The sequence below is a fragment of the Chiloscyllium plagiosum genome, chromosome 31 (genome assembly GCF_004010195.1).
Source record: "Chiloscyllium plagiosum isolate BGI_BamShark_2017 chromosome 31, ASM401019v2, whole genome shotgun sequence".
NCBI lineage: Eukaryota > Metazoa > Chordata > Chondrichthyes > Orectolobiformes > Hemiscylliidae > Chiloscyllium > Chiloscyllium plagiosum.
The window spans coordinates 33,334,871-33,359,309 of NC_057740.1; the positions used below are offsets into that span (position 1 = coordinate 33,334,871).

A 24,439-nucleotide genomic window follows, 5' to 3' on the forward strand; every position below is an offset into this window, starting at 1 on the left:
CCCCCACCAACCTCCAAGCCATTCACCATCCAGACTTGGAAATATATGACTGTTCCTTCACTGTCACTGGGTCAAAATCCTAGAATTCTCTCCCTAAATGCATCGTGGGCCACCACACGTCAGGTGGACTGCAGTGGTTCAAGAAGGTAGCTCACCACCACTTTCTCAAGGGTGACCAGGGACAGGTAATAACTGCTGGCCACCCACATCCCTCAGATGAATTTTACAAAATGAACTAAATTAAACTTTTAAAATTTCCACTGAGTATAAGTCCTTAGAAAAAGATGCAATCAAACTTTATATATATGAGTTTGTTTAGTTGTTAACTATTTGGTCCGTTTAAGGTTACAGTTCTAGGCTCATATGGAGCCCAACCTTCTTCAAATACCAGCCGCTCCAGCTCTCAAAACAGACTGATAGAGTGGGAGCAGGGGACAAAAACGGCTGCAACAGCATAGTCCTTTTTCTCCAACCCACACATCTCATGGGAAAGTCTCCTCTCTATAAATTTGCTATAAATTAGACCTGCCTGCTAAAGAAAAAATGTCACTGCAATAGATTTCCCTGCAGCAGAAGGCAAGTTTCACCAAGTTCATAAATCATGTGTGTCAAGGGATAACCTCACAGAAATGGGGGTCCTAATACTGGCCAGCAGTAATTTTACACACATATTTCCCTAACCAGCAATTCTTATAGACTGTCAACATTACATGCCAATTTAAATGCCAACTCATATAAAGTTATTAATGCTTTCAAACTGTAGACCTGTGTGCCCTAAGAACTTGCAGTCTTTAAAGTTCACTTCACATACTACTACCTTTACAATATTTTTCTATTATTTTTACAATGAATTTTCTCATAGGGGTAAAAGATTTCCAAGGGTTCCTACTGCAATTCTTAAATGGAAGGAGGCACAGACGTTTTTAACCATTTTATTGATTTTCATTATATTATTAATTACTGCTGGCACTGACAGTCAGCCCTGCAGCTAACATCAACATCTACAGCAGGTTAACTTGACCATGGGAATTCCAGAAGATCAGTCCCAGCAGCTTTGTGATCCAGTTGCCATTTTCTGGTAACACCTTCAAATGGCAATGCTGCACTACACAGTTCCTGACAGTGTCCTATGTGACCTGTGCAGAGGCCAGTAAACTGAATGCTTTCAGAAAAATGGTTAACATGCTCAGTTTGAGCCAAAGAAGGGTCCATTTCCACTTCTTATCTGTTGCACGGTTGGTTCATCATTTATGAAAGTGACACTTGGTGCGAGGAGAAGCATTATTTTCTGCTGATTCATGTTGGGGTGCTGCATCCAAAGGCAGGGGAACCATTAATAGTTGTTGGTTCATCGCAATGCAGTTTAATAAACAAAACGCAATTTTGTTTCTGCTTTGTTTTCTCTTTTTTGTATGCTTTCTCCTTCAACATTGACATTAGTGTGTGTATTGCAGTAATTTCCACGCCCATAAGAGTCCACTCTTTATTTTGAAAACGGTGTGCATAGTAGATTTACTGGAATAACAACTAGACTCAAGATCTGGATTTCAAGAAGTAATTATCCAAATGTAACTTCATATGTGCTTGCTTTGCAGGAGTGCTGCAAGGTTAGCAAAAGGTTATTGATCATTTACTAAGTCAGTGGGGCAGATTCAAGCAGAATGTCACCCTGAAGGCGTGAAAACCAACTCAAAGAAAGATAGTCAACAATATTTGCTGCCTTCTGTCATCCAAATCATCTCTCAATGATGTTACATTAATGTTAAACACTAATGTATCTCTTATCAATGGAAATTCAATGGTGGAAAAAGAACCCACAGAACCTTATGTTCAGATATGCTCTGCTGGGCTGACAATTGTTAGTAAAATTTCACAGGTGCTGTTCTGCAATCCTTATTTCTATTAGAGTGGGAGCAAGATCAACTATCATGAGAATAAATCCAGCAGGATCCATTTCCGGAACTTTCTATAGACTGGCTAACCTAACACTGCCTACAACAATCAGATGGTGGGGCTAAGCGTCCGATTCCAAGCTGGCTGAATGGATGGAAGTGCAGCTCACTAATATCCTCTCCACTCCACACCCTTCTCAAATCTGACTGGTTGCATGGTATGATTAAATCATTCTTTACCTCTACTGATTAAATGTTGTGAAATGTGGGGAAGAAAATGTTTGACAGCAAATAACTGATCCTTTCACATTCTTATTTTAGCTAGTATCTTTCTTCCCTGTCTTCCTGAAAGCACTGGGGTAGACATTAAGGTGTGTCCAAGTTTTAAGCATAAAGGAGCACCAGATGCGATCCCTGCCCTTGAACCGTGAGAGCCCCAATACTGAGCCTAGTTTGGTGAGTGAACAGGTGAGTTGTGTAGAGCAACTGGGGAATCAGCAGTGAAGGTAAGTTCTGAACAAGGGTGACTGGACATGAAACGTTGACTCTGCTTTCTTTCCACAGATGCGGCTGAGTTCCTCCAGTGCTTTCTGTTTGTGTTTTAAGATCAGGCCATTTGCTGGTTTCCTAGATTGAGGCCTTAGGTCAACCTGGAGGTTTGGGAGACAAAAGAAAGCAAGCTGGCTGGAGTCAATTAGTGCCTGGGCAGGGGAATTAGTGACCATGTGAAGAATAAACATTAGGGGGATGGGGGCACAACCATTGCTCTTGGGGGTTGGGGGTAACACAACTGTTTGGGGGAGAAGCAATTGTTGATCAGAGACAATGGAGAGAAGACCAAAGAGATTGGTGGCCGATTAGTGAATGACCAACTATAACCGGAGAGGGAGGCCAAGGGAATTAGTGGATGCAGTCTCATTATTTTAGAGTGAGGTTTTGAGGAGCACCCCTGTTCCATAATCCGTACAGTATTTGGGGGAGTGAGCAAAGTCTTCCTGCTTTGTCTTTTGTGCTTTGTCTCAATTTGCAAACACAGCACGTGACAAGTGAGGCATTAAGACATTGGATAAACCAAAGTGCAAGACATCAAATTGACCTCTCGGCTGGTGGTATAAAGCTCTTATCCAATATCTAGCCATCTGCCACCTGCACCAAACAATAACAATTATTTTATGGTCATTTACCCTATTGATGCCTGTGGGACTTCACTGTGAGAAAACCTACTGCTGGGTTGTGACGTGTTTTGGGACATTTTGCCTTGCTTTATCAACGTCAATCCTTTCTTATATGATGAGCCAACCAGATGCTTGTGGTTAAGTTAGCTCTTGTGCCTAATTAACCAATATACTGATTCTTGTGGTACAGTGGTAGTGTTCTACCTCTGAGCCTGGAGACTCAGGTTCACATCCCAGAGATGTGTATTAATGTTGTTTAGAACATACCTACACTGTATGCTTTACATAACCAGCAAACATTGCCTGGAAAGTTTTACTATTTTAGTTTAATTTTGCTACCTTGGATAGTAAGTTGTCTTTAAAATCAGCTTGGCTGAGACCACACCTTCACCCCTGAATTTAAGTGGTGTATCTTTCAAAAGAAATTCAGCAATAATGAATGAATAGCTTGTTTCATTAGGCCACCACGGTGTGTCTGTGGAGCAACCAGACACATTGGACAGGATCTCTGAGCTGAGAACAAGGGTGGGCTGAGTTATGATGGATGTTGGACTTAAATTGGACAAGCTAGTTGATGTAATAGTATGCAGCTCTACTGTTAGGTTGCAAACTGCAGTAATTCAAGACCAATTACAAATTAGCATTGGGCAATAAATGTGAACCAAATAAACTTAAAGGGGAAAATGGGAGAAAACCAGTCAACACAAGCCAGTATTTCTGGTTGGTTCCCATAGCCCAGAGAATTAATCTCTTAACAGCACAGAATCCCGTGAACAGAGCAGTGAATCTTTGATCATTTAATGTTGTGTGCTGGAAAGAGTACAGGGATCCATGACAACGAACAGACATCAAAAAGCCTGAGCTGATAAAGTCATCTACAGTATCCTGAAACTAAAAAGGAAAATTCCCACATAAACAAACAAAGCAGTGACTGAAATGTCGTAACAGAATAGTTGGAAAGTTCATTTGTGTCAGTGATCGAACTCCAACAAAACCATCAGTGTTCCTCCACTGTTGCCTTACGATTACCCAACATGCAATGCTCGAGCAGAAATGTTGTCTGATGTTAGGAAGGCAGAAACCATTGTTTTCAGTCTCTGCTACCAAACTGTTGCCTCAGTTCTGGTTCCATCACTTTCCCTGGCAATAGTTTGAGATTAAATCAGTTATATTTTCAATATTGGTGCCTCATTTTACCCATAGATGAGTTCCCAACCACATACGTCACTAAGGGATGTGACCCACCAGTATTGGGAACCCCAATTTCAGCAACAATTTTGCATTAATCTATTACCTGCAAACAGTGAAATGTCCAGAGGCATTTCATAGGAATGTCATCAGACAAGGTTGACTCCACATCAGGGGAGGAGGTGACGCAGTGGTAACATCATTGCATTTTAATCGAAAATGCCAGGCTACTATTCCATCATGTAGGCCTGAATTCCACCAGGGTAGATAGTGGAATTTAAATTCATTTAAAAGTTGGCCTAAGTAAACCATGATTGAACCCATCTGATTCGTGAATGGTCTTTAAGGAATGTCACAGTGTGTGGTGGGTCCTTCAGTGCCCTCTGGAAAATGCTGGCCTACAGGATGTCCGCAAGCTTGTAAATAAATATAAAAGTAGAGATATTAAGACAAATGACCAACAGGATATAGTCAACATGTAATCTTTTAAAGGGCATCTCAAAGCAAGAAAGAGAGATGGAGAAAGGGCTATCCAGAAGTTGGGACCTACACAGCTTGAGACATAGTCTGAAATGGAACCTGTATGTGTTGGCAGCTAAGCTGTTTCCTGCCCAAAATGGTCATAATAATGTCATGTGATAGAACTCTTAAAGTGATAGTATGCCATACGTATACAAATGCACAACACTGGTGTCTTCTAGTTCTTAACCCCTCTGCCATTATGAATAGTGTCTCCCTATCAACTGCACCTTGACCCCAAACCCAGTTAGGCTGTACAAGTTGTTTCTGTATCTCCTATTTAATCCTATGTAATATACTTACGCAATTAAAATGTTTTGCATAGTGAGGGGAGGAATGTTTTGGTGTCTTCAACATCAGGCATGTTGCATCAACACTAAGTCACCCCCAGATCACATGTTAAAATTGTACCACTATATTACAGTAAGATTGGGGATAATGGATGTCAAGTGTCTAACTGACATTCCAAACAATCAGTTGGGAACCTTATGTCAATCCCTTCCACTCTTGAACTTACTGGAGGAACGTTTATTCGCCATGCTTGCTGGGAGCCTGACACTTGTCCTCTCCCACAATTCAGTGGGCCTGTCTGCCAAGCTCCCCACTGCAATGGGCTGCTTTGCATTCAGCTCAAGGATTTCAACATCCAACATGCCCACAGAAAAGCCGTTCCCACAAAGAGTGTAGCTTAGAGATGCCATTACAACTATATGGCCTTGATTCTGCACTAAACAAAGGGAGACTCTCTAAACAAAGAGACAGTGTAGTTTCACAGGATGGCTGATGTACTGTGTTCCACAAGTCTATCCCATGTCTTCTTGCAGAATCTTACTGAGTGAGAAATTCACATTGATGGTATTGGTAAAGGAAAGGTTGGCAACTTCACTCTTCCATTTTAATGAAGACACTAAACCATTTACACAAACTAGCCACAAATGGCAAGTCTGTCTGAAACCATTAGATAGGTAATAAGCAGTAAATAATTAAGCATTCATGTAGCAAGCTCAGGACATGATAAAGCATTTCGCAGGTGAGAAGTACATATGAGGTGGAGTCACTGTCATATTGTAAGAAATTTGGCAGCCACATGTTTGACCAGACAGTTTCCAAAGACAGTAACAGACGAAAAGGAGCACTTCATCTTCTGGAAATTCAGTAAAAATTCTGTTGCCAAGGTGAGGCAGAAACTTAGATTACAGGAGCACTGCTCCCTCTCCACTGCAGTTAAAAACCTGGTCATCAGGTGGGAGGTACTCTCAGTGTTGCTGCATGTGGCACAGGTCTGACTCATTCTCAGAGCCTGCACCAGTGCAGTCACTTCATCTGGAGGTATAAGATGGACCCTGTCCACAGGGACACAAAGCTCTGGATAAGGGAGGTTAGGACATACCCAATGCCGTCCTCATTCTGCTGACACCTTTCTGTGTAGTTGCATCAAGCTGATGTAGACCCTTGGTATACAAAAATCAAGTGTCACTACATACCGAGGTTCTACCTGTCCCAGGTGGAGCAAAGGATGGGCCTGGCCTCACTGCCACAGAACACTCCTAATCATTGGACTGTTCCATGTCACCCGTCCCTCAGAGGAAAGTTTGCATCCTTGACCACAAATCCATCAGGAAGTGGTTAGCACACACAGTCCTTGAGACACTGCGGGAAAAGAAGGGTGGATCCTATTGGGTGGTTCCCTGAGCAGACTGTCAAAGCTACTTGGCAGAATGCCCCATCGCCAAAACTTTCCAACAAGCACCAAGACATCATTTGGATGGCGGTGAGAAGGGCACTCTCCACCACTGCACACTGCCCTCAAAGCACCCTGCAGGGGCTAGAGACTGTCATACATCTCCAGATGGAATGTGCTTTTGCAAAGCAAGTCGAGACAGAGTTGCACTGGATTTTGTTGAGGTTCATCCCAAGCAGCTCAGTGATGCAGGACTCTGTGCTCTACAGGTTGTTCCCTGGGACGCACACTAAGACATACATCAACAGTGACTGGAGGACCATCAACTCAGTCAAAGATACTCTTTGATCTGCCCAAAACCTGTTGGCATTCCAGAGCAAGGAGTTAACTCAACAGAGTTTTGCAGGTTGACATATTCCAAGGTCCAGGACTACATGCTGAGGGATGCACTAAAGTGGAGTGGCTGCTGCCATTGTCTAGGGCCTTTTTGCCAAAGTATAACAAGATTCAGTTCAGCTGTCAGACCCTCTTGTTGCGTCAAATTGAACATATAAGTTTCCTGCATCAGTAGAAAATGCCTGTTTTTTACAAGCTCTGAGAGATGTTGAATTCCAATGTTTTGTTTATTTCTTTTCTCTGCAAAGATTGTACAGAACTATCTTTTTACAAATGATATTATGAATAAAGTACATTTTTGACATAAAAAATGTCAGTGATGGATTTGCCAATTGGTTTGTGTTCAAAACTCTCAATGCTCCATGTGTATGCTAGAGTTATTGTGCAGCTTTAAAATCAATTTGTTTATAAAGAGCCCACACAGCAAGGTCACTTTAAATAATTAGAACTCAGATCTACAGATCATATTGTGTTGCAAACTCCTACACTTCTCAGTTATCCCCCTAGTATTCGTGACTGAATGGTTTACTTCTGCTCTTATGCCTTATGGTCCCTAATACCTTGTTTTAGGACATAACCTGCTGTTTACATTTACAATTCTGTTATTGCCATTTACACCTCCTTTAGACCCATTTTATCGGCTTTTACTTGTTCCATTATAACCTCATTTTTCAATGTTTTTCACTTAATCTTCCCTGCCTTCACCCTCATAATCTTTCCACATTGTTCTTTACTCCCATTGCACCTTTCCCTGCACCTATGCTTGGTTAAAATCAATTGTTTCTTGAGCAATTTCCAGGTCAGACATAGGGTCACAGACCTGCAACATTTTGCTGAGTTGTGCCTGGAACGCACTGAGATTGAGAGTGGACTCTAAACCCACTTGGACAGAGAGCAGGATGCACTGGTGGCAATTTTACTGATGGGTCCCAGTCAAATACACTAGAGGTGACATTGGAGCCTTGGAGGCAGGCAGGTAATACCAGAAGGTCTCTCTGAGCACCACTGAGCAGCCAGAAAAGAAGATCCCAAGCCCCACCTTGGGTAACTATTGGGAAGCCATCACAATACACCCAGCAGATGTTACACTTGACTAAGGTACTGGGAAAATGCAGGGGTGTATGGTGGGCATTAATGAGCCAGTTGCTTGAATAACAGGCCACTTGCCTCCAGTAACAGGAGGCTGAACCATTGCCTGCCCCTGTCCAGAATACTGAGAGGCCTGAATAGAGTGCACATGGAGAAGATGTTTCCACTTGTAGGAGAGACTAGGACCCAAGGGCACAGCCTTAGAGTGAAGGCTTTAGACCTGAGATGAAGAGGAATTTCTTCAGCCAGAAGGTGGTGAACCTGTGGAACTCATTGCCACAGCCTGGTGTGGAGGCCAAGTCATTGAGTGTATTTGAGATCGTGATAGGTAGGTTTTTGATTAGTAAAGGGATCAAAGGTTATGAGGAGAAGGCAGGAGAATGAGGTTGAGAAACATAGCAGGCATGATCGAATGGTAGAGCCAACTCGATGGGCCAAACAGCCTAATTCTGCTTTTATATCTTATGGTATTGGCAAAAAAACTTCAGGCTTCTCTGTCATTGTTATTTCACAAGCCTTCCTGCCTCCCAGTCTACCTCCAGAGGAATGGTAACATTCCAGCCAACAATTCTCTTCCCCTTACCAGAGATGCTGCCTAGCCTTCAGAGTATTTCCACCATTATATTATATTAGCTTATATTAGTCCCTGATGTGTACTTAGCCTTAATAAATCAAATGAAGAACTGGTCGGCAAGAGCCCTTATTCTCTGTAGTGTGACATTTGGTGGCCATCCTGCACTATCGACCTTGACTCTTCAACACGGGATCTCAATTCATAAAAGAGTTCTCCAATATGAAAAGGTAACATCAGACGACAGAAGTGAACTTATTCAGCAACAAACATAACTAGAAGCAGCTGTTTGCAGAAAACCTAATTTGCACTACCATGACTTCCTGGAATATATTACTGGAATCCAGATTGCTCTAGATATTAAATGGAAGATGGATTTGAGAATGAAATAACTCGACAGAGGCCAGTAACCCATCACCAAGTCAGCCTTTTTTACACATGCATTGTACTTGACACTGGGGTCCAGCTCCCTCACACCAGCTCTCAGAGTGAACTGAATCTCTAAGTGTCCAGTTTATATCTGTCAGCCAGGGCTCCCTGTTTGGAACGGTTAACAGGCCCAATCAGGGAACTCAGGGAGATCCATCTGACTGACCTCATTTGAATCTCTAGAGAGACATTTTTTTTAAGGGATGAATTCACAGAGCCACTGAAATATTAAAGTACTCTGAAGGCATTTGTTCTTTTCATCTCTCTTCAACTGAACAAATTAGAGTCAGAGAGGTCTGCAGCCCAGAAATAAATGCCTGTTGGCCCATCAGGTCTGTACTACTCAAAAACCACCTAACTATTCTATTCTAATCCACCTTCCAGTACTTGGCACAAGTGGAAATGGGTCTGGGTGGGTTACTCTTCGGAGGGTCATTGTAGGACTGGTTGGGCCGAAGGGCCTGTTTCCACAATGTAGGGAATCTAATCTAATCTAATCAAAGCCTTGTATCACATGTATAACATCTAAATACTTCTGAAATGTTATGAGGGTTTCTACCTCTATCACCCTTACAGAGAGTGAGCTTTAGATTCCCACGACAGTCTGGTTTTTGGGAGTTAGTTGTTGGGTAATGTCTGCTCAAATCTGCTAATGTCAAGAAAGAGGTTCTGCACCCAAGGTGACCCCACAGGCATTACTGAGGGGTATCGCTTCAAGTATGGCAATATGTGAATGGGTGTTACTGAATATTACAGTCTCACAGACAACAGTCCAGGTTCTACTACGTCTTTATTGAACTGGCTGAGAGACAGATGCCTGCAGTGAGTGCCTCACAGTAGAAGTGACATGACTACAGTAAGCCTTTAGTGCAGGAGTAATGATGCTGATAGTGTGATGATAATTGGAAAAATTTGAAACTAACTCAAAGTGTTGAAGTAATATCTATTGTCCAAGGTTACCTCCAATCAGGAGGATCTGTCAAGTGCTCAAATAAAACAAGTCATTTCTGATAACATTCAAAATTATGGGGCAGGAAGATGGCAGCTTTAATACTTTACATTAAAATGTCTCCCAGGTCAGTCTCAACTCTCATAGACATGGTGTAGGCCTGGCAAAAGGATATTAATGTTTCTGCATCAGAAGTCACTTAGCGTCAATGCAAGTTAATGGAATTGCTCAGCCAGTGTGTCCACTCTGTAACAGTGGAGAATGTAAAAGTAATGGCTCAATTAAGTAGCACTCCTGCTAGCACTGGTTTCCACCTCAGTGGCAAAGTGATATAAATCAGATGGTGATATTTCAGAGATCCACATCACACGCTGAGCTGCCTTAGCTCTCTGGAGGTAGAAATAGCACTATCAGAAGATCTAAGTGCAGATGCTCCTCGTTTGTTTGCAAGCTGTGCAGCATCACTCTCTCTCTCACTCTCTCTCTCTCTCTCTCTCTCACTCTCTCTCTCTCTATATCATTAGCTCATAGGGAGGTGGCTGGCACAGTAGAGACAGTGTAGCAACCACAAGAGAAAGCCACAAGATAGAGTCAATAGATGTGAAGCTGGAAAAGCACAGCAGGTCAGACAACATCTGAGGAGCATAACAGTCAACATTTATGGCCAGAACATTTCATCAGGACTGGGAGATCTATTGATATCCGTTGACTCTGGCTTCCTGCATCTGCAGTCCTTCCTATCTCCCAGCCACAAGTGAGAACTGTCCTGATGGCTTGTGTTTAAAATCGTGTCAGATATCTTTGGCTTTCGACGGCCACATTGAAGGGATGGTATAGAAAATTGAGAGGGTTTCATGTTTGCTGAGTATCCATTCTTTACTTTTAGAGTTTCCAACCCATTTGTGAGTGGGTGCATGTGAAAAAGAGCTATGTTATGTCATGATAGTGATGAAATATGGATTATTTATTTTCAACTGCCTTCATCTGATTTTAGTACCTCACAGCTTCAAGGTTTAAATGAATGTTAAAAAGAAGAAACGTGAATCTAAACTGGCTGCAAAAATCATCTGATCACAGATTAATGTAAGTTCAGGAAAGCAATATGGAATAAGCTACAAAATTAGCATTTTTTTCTAAAAGCATTGAAAATCAGTCAACTGAGTTAGGTGTCAAGAAACTGACTTGGAGTCATAGAGTAAATAGTCCTTTCGGTCCAACGCATCCATGCCAACCAGATATTCGACATTAATCTAGTTCCATTTTCAGCTTTTGGCTCAATTCTCTCTAAACCCTTCCTATTCATGTACCCATCCAGATGCCTTTTACATGTTATAATTGTACCAGCCCCCACTACTTCCTCTTGCAGCTTATTCCATTTACACACCATCTTTTGCGTGAAAATCTCCAATTTTAATTCACTCTTGCATGTTATGTTGCATATATTGGACATGAAAGTTTCCTGCAGTAATTCAACATGGAAACATAATGGAGCTAGATTCAAGAATACACTAATGAACCACATTTCAGTAGCTCTTCAGCAGAGCACCAGAAAGAGAAGGATTTTAAAAGGATTTTAAGAAATGCTTTCTCACTCTATCTCTCGTTCTCACTCTGTTTCCAACTTTCAAAAGCTAGCACTGGTGATTAAACAAATCAGAGAAATGTCCATTCACTAAGAAATCAAGTATTCTACAAATTTAGTTCCAGTTGAGAAGGTAAGACCTCAACAAACAACTATGTTGAGAATGCAACGCCGGAAAAGCACAACAGGCCAGGCAGCATCCAAAGAGAATCGATGTTTCGTCCATAACCCCTTCATCAACATTCCTGATGAAGGGCTTATGCCTGAAACATTGATTCTCCTGCTGCTCGGATGCCGCCTGACTTGCAGTGCTTTTCCAGCACCACACTCTCGACTCTGGTCTCCGGCATCTGCAGGCCTCACATTCACCTAGTTGATTCCAACAAAACATGTTCAAGTATAAGAAGTTAAAGATTCTATTCTATGTGTTTTATTACTTTTCTTTGGGTCAGTAAGTAATAAACTTCCTCTTTCTTTACAAAACGGCATGGTGGCTCAGTGGCAGGTGGCACGGTGACTCAGTGGTTAGCACTGCTGCCTCATAGCAACAGGGACCTGGATTCGATTCTAGCCTTGGGCGATTGTCTGTGTGGAGTTTGCACATTCTCCCTGTGTCTGCGTGGGTTTCCTCTGGGTGCTCCGGTTTCCTCCCACAGTCCAAAGATGTGTAGGTTAGGTGAATTGGCCATGCTAAATTGTCTAGAGTGCTCAGGGATGTGTGGTTAGATGCAATAGTCTGGGGTAAATGTAGACTAATAGAGTAGGGGAATGGGTCTGGGTAGGTTATTCTTTGGAGGGTCGGTGTGGATTGTTGGGCCAAATGGCCTGTTTCCACACTAGGGATTCTATGAAAACTAAAGATTAACAAGCATGTTGTCAGGGTTGGAACTATAGGGCGGAGCTGGAGCAATGGAGGCTGAAGGGTGACTGGACAGAAGTTTAAAAAATTATGAGGGGCATGAATAAACAAGATGTTTAACCCAGGGTAGGGGAGAATAAAACTACAGGGCATAGGTTTAAGGTGAGAGGTGAAAGATTTAAAATGAGCCTGAAGGGCATCTTTTTCATGCAGAGGGTGGTGCGTGTATGGAATGAACTGTCAGACAAAGTGGTGAAGGCTGGTAAAATTACTTAAAAGGCATCTGGATGGGTGCACCAATAGGAAGAGTTTAGAAGGATATGGGTCAAATGCTGAAAAATGGGACTTGATTAATTTAGGATATCTGGTCAGGATGGACGAGTTGGACTGAAGTGTTTGTTTCTGTGTTGTACGTCTCTATGGCTCAATAGTTTAAAGCTAGCTCCATCATTTTGATATCACAATCTGTATTTTAATTGAATTGTGACATAACTGCATGCTAAGGAGAAACAAAACATTTGCTATCAATGTTTCATGCCCATTGACCTTATGAAGGATCAGTGGACTGGAAATGTTGACTCTTTTTCTTTCTACAGATCCTGCCAAAACTGTTGAGTTGCTCCAGCATTTTCTGTTTCTGTTTCAGATTTCCAGCATTTGTAGTTCTTTGCTTCACTAAAATACTTGGTGTGACTGATCAAGAGGATTAAAAAGAAGGGAGGTGATTCGTCCCTCTTCACTTGGCGTAATAATTGTCATTCCCAATAGGGTCACTGTTCCCAAGAGATACCTGCGTATTTTGGCCTCCATCATTATTTTCTTTTATTTTCTTGTGCGGTGTAGGCATTGCTGGATTAGCCAGCAATTATTGCTCCAAGGAAAGTTAAGATATAGCTATGGGTCTGGAATTATGTGTAGGCCAGACCATGTAAGGTCCAGCTGCCATAGGCAGTTAGCCAAGCCTATTGTCAATGAATGTGAGAAGCTGACTACTGCTTATGGGACCTAACTGCAGCATAACATCTTAAGGACGGGATTGAGATAACTGGAGAGAAAAAATTAGTCAAATCTCATCAGCAGTTATAAATCTCCCACTTTTGCAGTTGCTTTTTTATTGCTCGCAACATGATGGATAACGTTCATCCTTCCATCTCACCTGACTCATCCACTAATTCACATACACCTTGCACAAAAGTAAGAATTCATTCATAGAATTCACACAGTGCAGGAAGAGGCCATTTGGCTCATCGAGACTGCACTGTCCTTCTGAAGAGGATCACTCTCAGAATCAGCCCCCATCCTATCCCCATTATCCTGGATTTACCACGGCTAACCCTTCTAACCTGGACACTATGGACAAGTTAGCATGGCCAATCCATCTAGCCTGCACATCTTTGGATTGTAGGAAGAAACTAGAGCACTTGGAGGATACCCATGCAGACATGGGAAAAGCATGCAAACTTCACACAGTCGCCCAAGGCTCTAGCTCTGTGAGGCAGCAGTGCTAACCACTGTGAACCATGCTGTGGTAATTGGAAATAATTTCTTAAATTCACAGGACTGTGACAAAGGAAACAACAATGGGAATCTTTGTTGATATGTAACAATTGCTCAACTTTAGCTTGCATGATACAATTGCCTCAGAGAATGACTACATTCACAGGCTTCCTCTATATAACCTAACAACAGGATCACTAACTGAGAACATTTGCAGGAATTACACAATTTGGTCCTTCACTTCTTCAATGCCAGTGGTCTGGATAGATTTATATGGATTTGGCTCTGCTTTTCAACATGCAGCTATGTTAATCTTCAAGCAAATACATTCAGCTCAACCCAGGAACAATAACAGAATCCTCACCTTCATATCCAAGGTCTCTGTCTCAAGCTTCGATAGGTGGCAGGAGTTGTCCTCCAACTCTCGTCGTAGGTGAGAATTCTCCTTTCTAAGTGCCTCAACTTGTTTCACCAGATGATCGTAGGAAGATGTAGAGCCAGACATCCTGAGCTCTTCCAACACCTGCACAAGAAAAATATATCAATATTAACTTGTCCCAAAGTTGCAATAAAAAACCGCAGTCAAAACGCCCCAGTACCAATCCAGATCCAGAATTCATGGGACCTCCTACATTTCAAGAAAGTGAAAAAGGCACATCGGCACCTCTTCTTCCTCAGGACGCTAAAGAAATTCAGCACGTCCATTAGGCCTCTCACCCACATTTACAGATGCACCATAGAAAGTATTCAACTGGGTGTATCATGGCTTAGTACAACAATTGCTCTGTCAAGAACTGTAAGAAACTACAGACAGTTGTGAACACAGCCCAGACCATTAGCGAACCTCCCATCCATAGGCTCCATCTACACTTCTCGTTGCCTTAGCAAGGCAGCCAACATCAGAGACCCCTCCTACCCAGCAACATTCTCTTCCAACCTCTTCCGTTTGGAAGAAGGTACAAAAGCTTAAACACATGTGCCAACAGGTTCAAAAACAACTTATTCCCCACTGCTATTAGACTGCTGAATGGACCTCTCAAATTTCAAATCTAATGTTGATCTTGCTTTTGTGCACCTCCTGTGCAGCTGTAACATGCCTTGGTCTGTTAAACACCCTATGATTTGTATGCCTTTGTATTTTGTACTGCATGCAAAACAAAACTTTTCACTGCATGTAGGTACATGTGACAACAATAAATCAAATCAAATCATCCAACAGTGCCTACTACAGAACGTGGGCACTGCCAGGATGTTTCGGAGCCCCCAGCTCCAGTTGGTGGGTCTTCCTCCTGGTGAGCGGCGGAATTCTCACTGTGAAGTTGCATTGCCAAGCTGCAGCGAGTAAGTGTTAACCCTCCATCCTCCCACAATGTTATACCCAACATTTCATTTATAAAAGTTCAGAAGCTCTCAACTCTGGTGTGTACCCAAGACATAGCAAAGATACTCTGATGCAATCAAACACCTGAATATGAGTTCTGAAGAAGGACCATATTTAACTCAAAATGTTAACTAGTGTCTCCACAAATGCTGCTAGACCTGCTGAATATTTTTAGCATTTCTGAAACAAAAACAGAAATTGCTGGAAAAGCTCAGCAGGTATGGCAGCATCTGTGGAAAGAAATCAGAGTTAACGTTTCAGGTCCAGACCAAAATGTTAATTCTGATTTCTCTCTCCAGATACTGCCAGACATGCTGAGCTTTTCCATCAATTTCTGTTTTGGTTTAGACTTTCCAGCATTCACAGTTCTTTCGGATGTTATCCAGCATTTTTGTTTCAGATTCCCAACTGCTGCAATATTTTGCTTTTGAATAATTGAAACCACAGTCCCTTGCTGAAAGGCAGAGAAAGATCTGCCAGGACTTTTCTGGAAATGTTTTGCATTGCATTCCTATTGCCAATATTGTTTGTATTAACCACATAGATGTAATGGGTGCAGTGGATTTAAGAAAAGACACCTTTCAATAGGTAACACATAGACTAGAATACAAGAGAGTCCAATCTCCTACTTTATAAAACTCATAAATAGTATTAAATGATTGAGAGTTCAATGAATTCAATGCGACAACATGCAATCTATGAAATTTAACAGAAACTGTAGCATGTGGGTGTAGCATTCATTTATATCCTGTAAATTAAAGAGACCCCATTTTGCAATGTATTGTATTTACCTGTGTGCTTGTGCAATCTTTTTATTATTTTATACCTTATTTTTATTTTTTTTCTTGTCTATAACTTTTGATTACCTTGTTTTAATTTGTATCTGAATCACAGTCCAGTACCTGCTAGTATGGTCATTTACAATAAACAAATTTTCTACCTATCTATTTCCACTTATCTGACTTTTGCTTTTACAAATGCTCATAGCCCTGTACCTTGTTTCCAACAATTTCTGTTTATTTCAGAATTCCCACATTTCTTAAAATATACTTTGCTATAAAGTAAGGAGGAAGGGATGGGAAACCTGCCTATAGAGAAAAATTGAAAAAAACCTTTAAAACTTACATATTCCTAGGTCACATGAACAAGCTACTAATAGTGTTCGGGCCAAACCATTATAGCAGATGTGTCACCTGCAACTATAATGAGTTGCAAACTGCTATCATCAGCACTTTTGCAGTTATCTTAGAAACTATGCAATTCAGCAATTAGATCTCCCATTCTACATGATGGAAATGTTGCTGGTTTTCATCATGCTCTGTTCTGAGTTGTCTTGGGGACACCAAATAGTACACAGACAGGTAATGCTCAAACCAGGCTCTTTTTGTTTAATATTCATGCTTATACTTTGGGATCGCTAAAGATCAACATTAATTGCCCATTTCCACTTTGACAATGAAAGGGTTGTGTGACAACCCTCTCAAGGCTGATGAGGAATCCTAGTTAATCTCCTTGTGGAGCTCATTGTGTATGAGTTCCCTTGGCAAAAGGTAATGGCCTGCCCACTTGGATCTCATCACCTGAGTCCTTTACTATGGCACAGTGTACTGTCCCTATCCCTGGACCAGAAGAATTGGGTTGAAGTCCCACCTGCTCCAATGGTATAAAATAATATCTCTGAACAGGTCGATAAGAAAAATAGATTAAATTAGAAAAACATTTTAAAATTTGATAGTGCAAACTCACTACCCCTCTCTCACCTGCATTACCTGTAATGGGCTTTGTATGTAAATTTCTAATTGGCTACACAGATGTAGTAGTGGTGGTCTATAATAGTTAATAAAAAGTAATGGTGATTTAGTGGTGAAAAATAAACCATTCGGATTTGTGTGATTACACATCTGGATATTAAAAAAATAAAGACCCAACAGTGATTTGGTGGTGGGAAAACTATTCAGTTGTATGTAAGAGCATCTCTGGTTATATTAAAAACAGACAGACTCAGGCTGCTCTGTGTCTCTCCCTACACCTAGCATCTAAGAACACCAGCACTGAAAAGTTCCGACGGGTTAGTGTTGATGACTACAATGACAACAGCTATGTGACGAGGAAGAAGGCGGCAAGAACCAGCTAATAGAGACATAGAGTCATAGAGATGTACAGCATGGAAACAGACCCTTCAGTTCAACCCATCCATGCCGACCAGATATCCTAACCCAATCTAGTCCCACCTGCCAGCACCTGGTCCATATCCCTCCAAACCCTTCCTATTCATATACCCATCAAAATGCCTCTTAAATCCCCACAGTATGGAAACAGGCTATTTGGCCCAACAAATCCACACTGATCCTCTGAACAGCATCTCACCCAGATCCATTCTTTGACCCTATTCCTACATTTCCGGTGGCTAATGCACCCAACCTACACATCCCTGGACTCTATGGACAATATAGCCTGGCACGCAGACACAGGGAGAATGTACAAATTCCACACAGAGTTGCACAAGACTGGAATCGAACCCAGGTCCCTGATGCTGTGAGGTAGCAGTGCTAACCACTGAGCCACTGTGCCACCCACCCCAGGCAAGCTTATCTGAATGTTGCTCTCCGAGCAACACTAAAATCCTCCAATTAATACAAAGATAAGGACAGACCAGAAAATGCTGTTCTTAAAGCTATGACTTAAAGTCACAGAGATGTACAGCACGGAAATAGACCCTTTGATCCAACCTGATCAAGTCTCCTCCCTCTAAAACAGAGGAATGAGACCAAATTAAGTGTCCTAACGTATTGTTGTATTGAAATAATCAGTTTGGAACCTGTAGTTTTCCTGCAATTTTCCCATTTTATTTCCTTTCGCAATGGAAAAACAAGCTCTTGACATTCTGACACTAACTGCTAAGAACCAAGGTCTGAGCTACAACAGACAGGTGAGTGTTAAGTCACAGCCTTTTAAGTAACAATAGGCTAGTTTACCCCAAGAATAATAAGTCAGTTATTATCTTCCAACATGACAAGAGGAATTAAATTCTCGCTTTTTAATTTCAATGTTGACCAAACGTGAGTGAAGATGAGTAAACCAGATTTAATTTCAAAGCCAACATGAAAAATATGGGAAGGTCTCTTGTGAAGGAGAACAAATCCTTCGCTCAGCACAGATTTCCCTGAGGCCCAATGAATCATGATGCTCAAGGTGGCTGCTTGACCCAGAGAATGCCAGACACCTCTGGTGTGCACACATTGCCATAGCTACTGTTAATAAGAAAAAGAACATAATTCACTCGTCAAGAGAAAATAAAGCTCCCAAATGAAATTGCAATGACCATAATTTGTGTTTATATTTACTGGGAGCACTTGCATATAACTCAGATGTTGTCCTAAAGCCATCTCGTTTGCGCATATAGAGAGATTGTAAATGTTCTTGGTGGGTGGTTCATCATTAGGAAATGAAGTAGGAAACTGAAATGTTCCTCACAGTCCCATAGACCGCGCTCCCCAGATGTGTATAAATCATGGTACAATGTTACATTCAGTGAAAGCCTGCTTGCATGCCCTCAACATGATATAAAAGAGAAAGGAAAAGAAAAATGGTTAAAGTGCTTTTGAAGTATAATCATGAGTGATATTAGATTAGATTAGATTACTTACAGTGTGGAAACAGGCCCTTCGGCCCAACAAGTCCACACCGACCCGCCGAAGCGTATACCACCCAGACCCATACTCCTACCGCTTCACCTAACACTACGGACAATTTAGCATGTTCAATTCACCTAACCTGCACATTTTTGGATTGTGGGAGGAAACCGGAGCACCCGGAGGAAACCCACGCAGACACGGGGAGAATGTGCAAACTCCACACGGAGAGTCGCCTGAGGCGGGATTTGAACCCGGGTCTCTGGCACTATGAGGCAGCAGTGCTAACCACTGTGCCACCGTGCCGCCCATATGTAGAAAAAATAACACACAAATTTCTCCCAGAATTCCTATGGTAGTAAAGGCACTCGGCCAGGTTTTCTTGATGTCGAGACATGTCCGGAGCCATTTGAAAATGAGTTGCAGGATCTGATTTCACAATTCCCATCCCATTCCTGGTACCAGCAATTTTTGTCCACCGGACTAATTTTGCAGGTACAAGCTTACACCTTTCACCCCCATTGCATGGGCACGTGCCTCATAGTCTGCGGAGTTTTCCTGGAGATGTGCAAGTTTCACCATGTCTCATGGTTCACGGAACCTCAGAAGGGTCATGAACCGTAATCTAAATTTTGTAATCTTTTCAAAGGTCAGTTCAAAACCCATGTCTTCCAGATAGGGCCATGGTAACTTTACTGCTTTAACTTTAACCATGAGAGCTCAATATCCAGGACACAGAACACCATGGGACCCCCTGTGCTCAGGCCAGGAGTGGCCCATTGTGGCCACATTGGAGGCCAGGGGCAAGATCAGGGGTTCTGACCAGAAGCAGCACTGGGTCGACTATGATTTCTATCATTGCCATTGCTTCCTGCCACTCCACATGGTCCCTCATACCTTCTATGTCAACCCAATGGTAGCTCATGCCCTAATTACTCTTCATGCTCCATGCTCTTCATGCCAACTCAACAACAACTGATGCCCCTCTGTGCCAATTCATTCACTATGCACTGTACATATAGCCAGTGGGTGAAAGAATTTAATGTAGGTTTGCAAAATAAGCTGATGGTACATAGATAGTTAGCAAAGTAGGAAAGTGAAACAAAAATTAGAGATTGCTGAACAAACTCAGCAGGTGTGTTAGTATCTGTAGGAAGAAAACAAAGTTGAAACTTTATTGCTGGAACAGCACAGCAGGTCAGGCAGCATCCAGGGAACAGGAGATTCGACGTTACGGGCACAGGCCCTTCAGCCTGTGCCCGAAACGTCGAATCTCCTGTTCCCTGGATGCTGCCTGACCTGCTGTGCTGTTCCAGCAATAAAGTTTCAACTTTGATCTCCAGCATCTGCAGACCTCACTTTCTCCAGGAAGAAAACAAAGTCAACCCTTCGAGTCTGGTGACTTTTCATCAGAACGGGAGGTGGAAAAGTGAGTTGTGCTGAGTCTACAAAGGGATAAAGGTAGTTTGGGTAGGTGGACAAAAAATTGGCACATTATGTGGGAAATGTGAAGTTGTTCACTTTGGCAGGAAGAATAGAAACTCAGCTTACCGTTCAAATGAAGACAGGTTGAAGGACTCTGGGTATAGGCAGATCTAGGTGTCTTGGTACATGTTTCATAAAAGATTAGCATGCAGCAACAGCAGGTGGTTAAGCAGGCAAATGGAATGTTGCAAAAGGAAGGTAACATATAAATAGGGAAGTGTTGCTACAAATTCATAGAGCAATTTAGATATTACGAACAAGTGTAATAATTGAGAAAGTAATGGCAGGTGGAGAGGAAGCATTGAATTCTTTAATTGGCATCTATTTTGCCTTTGATTTTAAAGATAAATCTGTGGGGCTGAATGGCCTGTTTCTATTGCTATGTTCCTTCGATGGTAACAGGGAAAGATTTAACTTTTGGTCTATGTTGGACACAACCATTTCCATCATCCAACCAAAGGCAAAATAGACTCCATCTAAGCACTTCAAATATTGTTTTACATGTGTCATTATTTTCCATTTCACTTGTTGATTGCAATATCTCAGAAATACTGCAAGAGAAGAGAGAGGTAAGGAGGATGATGATGCCGATGAGTGAAGTATAGTTAAGATCAATTGATCCCAATGTCAATTTCTGTGTAGTGTAGCAAGTAGTGACTTAGTCATAATGGATTAAAGTTTGACTTTTTTCTACCACTATACCTCACTGATACTCCATTCCCTGGCTCCACAGGCTCTGCGCTATATCAATGCCAATTTTTTTCTAAAAGCCTGTTCCTTCACTTCTACCCTTGCTGACTCCAGTGAACTCATCCACAACCTTCCAATACTGTGATTTCCAAATCTTCTTCTTTTATTTAAGAATCATTCCCATGTCTTTGGCTCACCCTGCTCTGCAAGCTCATCCAACCCAAATGCTACTTCACACTCTCTGTATCACTTCCATCCCTCTTCATCACCATTGATGGTGAGGCCATCAACATGCTGCTTGTTCTCTAAAGTTATCTTCTTAAATCCATCTGTTGTACCCCAAGCTTCAAAGTCCTCCCTAATGACACCTTCTTCCACTCGTACAGCACATTCAACTAAAAGCCGAATGCCAAGGCAAATTAAATACAGAGATAAAGGGAAAGGATGCTGGAAATGAGTGGCATGACCAAAAGACAGATAGTGGAAAATGTAGTTTGATAATGCCTCTAACAGAGGTGAAAAGTGAAAAAGGAAAGGGTGTAGGGCAGTAAGTTCAAAGATTACTAGGCCCTTAAGGTTATCGTCTAGAGAGGAGAAAAGCATTGAAATGAATAAGGGTGCAAAGTTTAATATATTGGTGTCAAAGGACCAGCATCAGTCAGCAAGGATAGGAAGTGAAGGGTCAGGGAGACTTGGTAAAACAATGATATAAGCGGCTGTACGAATATTGGCACCCAACAATTGTCAGTCTCTTAATAAACCTTATAGCAGTATATCTCACATCAACTTACAGGACACCTCTGCACTGGTTTCTCTCACTGTAGTGTTGCAGCAAGGACAGCGTGTGCTCAGGAACATATCCCTGCTCATGAACTGAACTAGGTTATACCTCCAGCCTGTTCACTTCCTGTCATAGCCATCTCGTTGCTGCCTGTGGGCTCCCTGCCTTGCATTGCCTTGCTTTACATTTTTGACTTGGCCCCTCAGATAGATTTGCCAGTTTCACAGCATTTTTGTCCCACTTTAGTGCTGACACAAAGCCAGGAATTTAGTCATAGTTGTCAGCGGTCCTCAATCAAGTCATGGCTGATCTTTTCGTGGTCTCAGCTCCACTTACCCACCCTCTTATCCGCCCTCTCACCATAACCTTAATTTCTTTACTGTTCAAAAAATTATCTTAGCTTTAAAAACATTCTAGAGCGAATTATACAATGAGCGGAAGAGCCTTGGGAAAAGTTGATGAGCAGAGAGATCTGGGAGTGCAGGTCTATTGTACCCTGAAGGTTGCTGCACAGGTGGATAGAGTGGTCAAGAAGGCATATGGTATGCTTGCCTTAATTGGATGGGGTATTGAGTACAAGAGCTGGCAGGTCATGTTACAATTGTACAAGACATTGGTTCGGCCGCATTTAGAATACTGTGTACAGTTCTGGTCACCACATTACCAAAAGGATGTGGTCGCTTTGGAGAGAGTGCAGGGAAGGTTTACGAGGATGTTGCCTGGTATGGAAGATGCTAGCTATGAAGAGAGGATGAGTAGGTTAGGTTTGTTTTCATTAGAAAAAAGGAGATTGAGGGGGGACCTGATTGAGGTTTACAAAAGCATGAAGGGTATAGACAGGGTGGATAGAGATAAGCTTTTTCCCAGGGTGCAGGTTTCAATAATGAGAGGTCATGCTTTCAAGGTGAGAGGTGAAAAGTTTAAGAGGGATACACACAGCAAGTACTTTACACAAAGGGTGCTGGATGTCTGGAACATGTTGCCAGCAGAGGTGGTAGAGGCAGGCACGGTAAATTCATTTAAGATGCATCTGGACAGATGCATGAGTAGGTGGGGAGCAGAGGGATACAGATGCTTAGGAATTGGATGACAGGTTTAGACAGTGGATTTGGATTAGCTCAGGCCTGGAGGGCTGTAAATTTTCTTTGTTCTTTGTTCTTTTATTGACTGAGGAAGCCTCAACCACTCCACTGGGCTGGAACTTCCATAGATTCACAACCCTCTGGGTGAAGAAGTTCCTTCTCAATTCACTCCTAAATCTGCTCCCCCTATTTTTGAGGCTATGCCCTCTTGTCCTAGTTTCACCCACCAGTGGAAACATTCTCTCTACTTCTATCTTATCTATTCCCTTCATAATTTTATATGTTTCTATAAGATCCCCACCCCCACCCCCCACCTCATTCTTCTGAATTCCAATGGATATAATCCCAGTCTACTCAGTCTCTTTTCATAAGCCAAGCCCCTTAATTCTGGAATCAACTTAGTGAACATTCTCTGTACTCCCTCTAATGCCTTTCTCAAGGAAGACGACCAAAACTGCATGCAGTACTCCAACTGTGGCCTCACCAGCACCCTATACAGCTGTAATATAACCTCCCTGCTTTTAAACTCAATACCTTTAGCAATGAAGGACAAAATTCCATTTGTCTTCTTAATTACCTGTTGCACCTGCAATCCAACCTTCTGTGATTCATGTACAAGGCTACCCAGGTCCCTCTGCATAGCTACATGCTGCATTTTTTTACTATACAAGTAATACTTTTTACTGTTATTCCTACCAAAATTGATGACTTCGCATTTAGTAACATTGTATTCCATCTGCCAGACTTTTGCCTACTCCATTTGCCAGACCTTTGCCCACTTACTTAAACTATCTAGGTCTCTTTGCAAAGTTTCACAGCCCTCTGCACACTTTGGTACACACTCAGTTTAGTGTCATCCACAAACTTTGACATACTACACATAGTCCTGAACTCCAAATCATCTGTGTAAATTGTAAACAATTGCAGTCCTAACATTGATCTCTGAGGCACACCACTAGTCACTGATTACCAACCAGAAAAGCACTCATTTATCCCCCTCTTCACTTCCTTTTAATTAACCAATTCTCTGTCCATGACAATACATTGCCCGTAACACCATGCATCTTTATCTTATGCAGCAGTCTTTTGTGCGGATGCTTTTTGGAAATCTAGATACATCACATCTACTGGGTCCCCACTGTCCACTGTGCTCATAATGTCTTCATAGAATTCCAATCGATTAGTTAAGCATGACCTGCTCTTCATGAACCCATGCTGCGTCTGCCCAGTGGGACAATTTCTAACTAGGTATCTTACTATATCTTCCTTGATAATAGACTCAAGTATTTTCCCCACTACAGAAGTGAAGCTAGCTAGTCCATAATTCCCCACCTTTTATCTACCTCCTTTTTTTAAATAATAGCATCACATTTGCTGCTTTGTAATCTGCTGGAACTGCCCCAGAGTCCAGTGAATTTTGGAAAATTACCACAAGTGCTATTCCTCCCTTTCCTGATGAAGACCTTATGCCCAAAGCATTGACTCTCCTGCTCCTCGGATGGTGCCAGGCCTGCTGTGCTTTTCCAGCGCCACATTTTTCAACTCTGCATTTCATCAGGGC

General features: G+C 42.1%; 1 protein-coding gene across 2 annotated transcripts in view; it reads right to left on the reverse strand.

Moving 5' to 3' along the window:
- Positions 1-24,439, reverse strand: part of apc2 (APC regulator of WNT signaling pathway 2) — a 202,534-nt gene that overhangs the window by 102,785 nt on the left and 75,310 nt on the right. For both annotated transcript variants that reach the window (XM_043721336.1, XM_043721335.1), the window contains exon 2: positions 14,192-14,350. In XM_043721336.1, the coding sequence (XP_043577271.1) occupies positions 14,192-14,350 (159 nt within the window). The remainder of the gene's footprint in view (positions 1-14,191; positions 14,351-24,439) is intronic.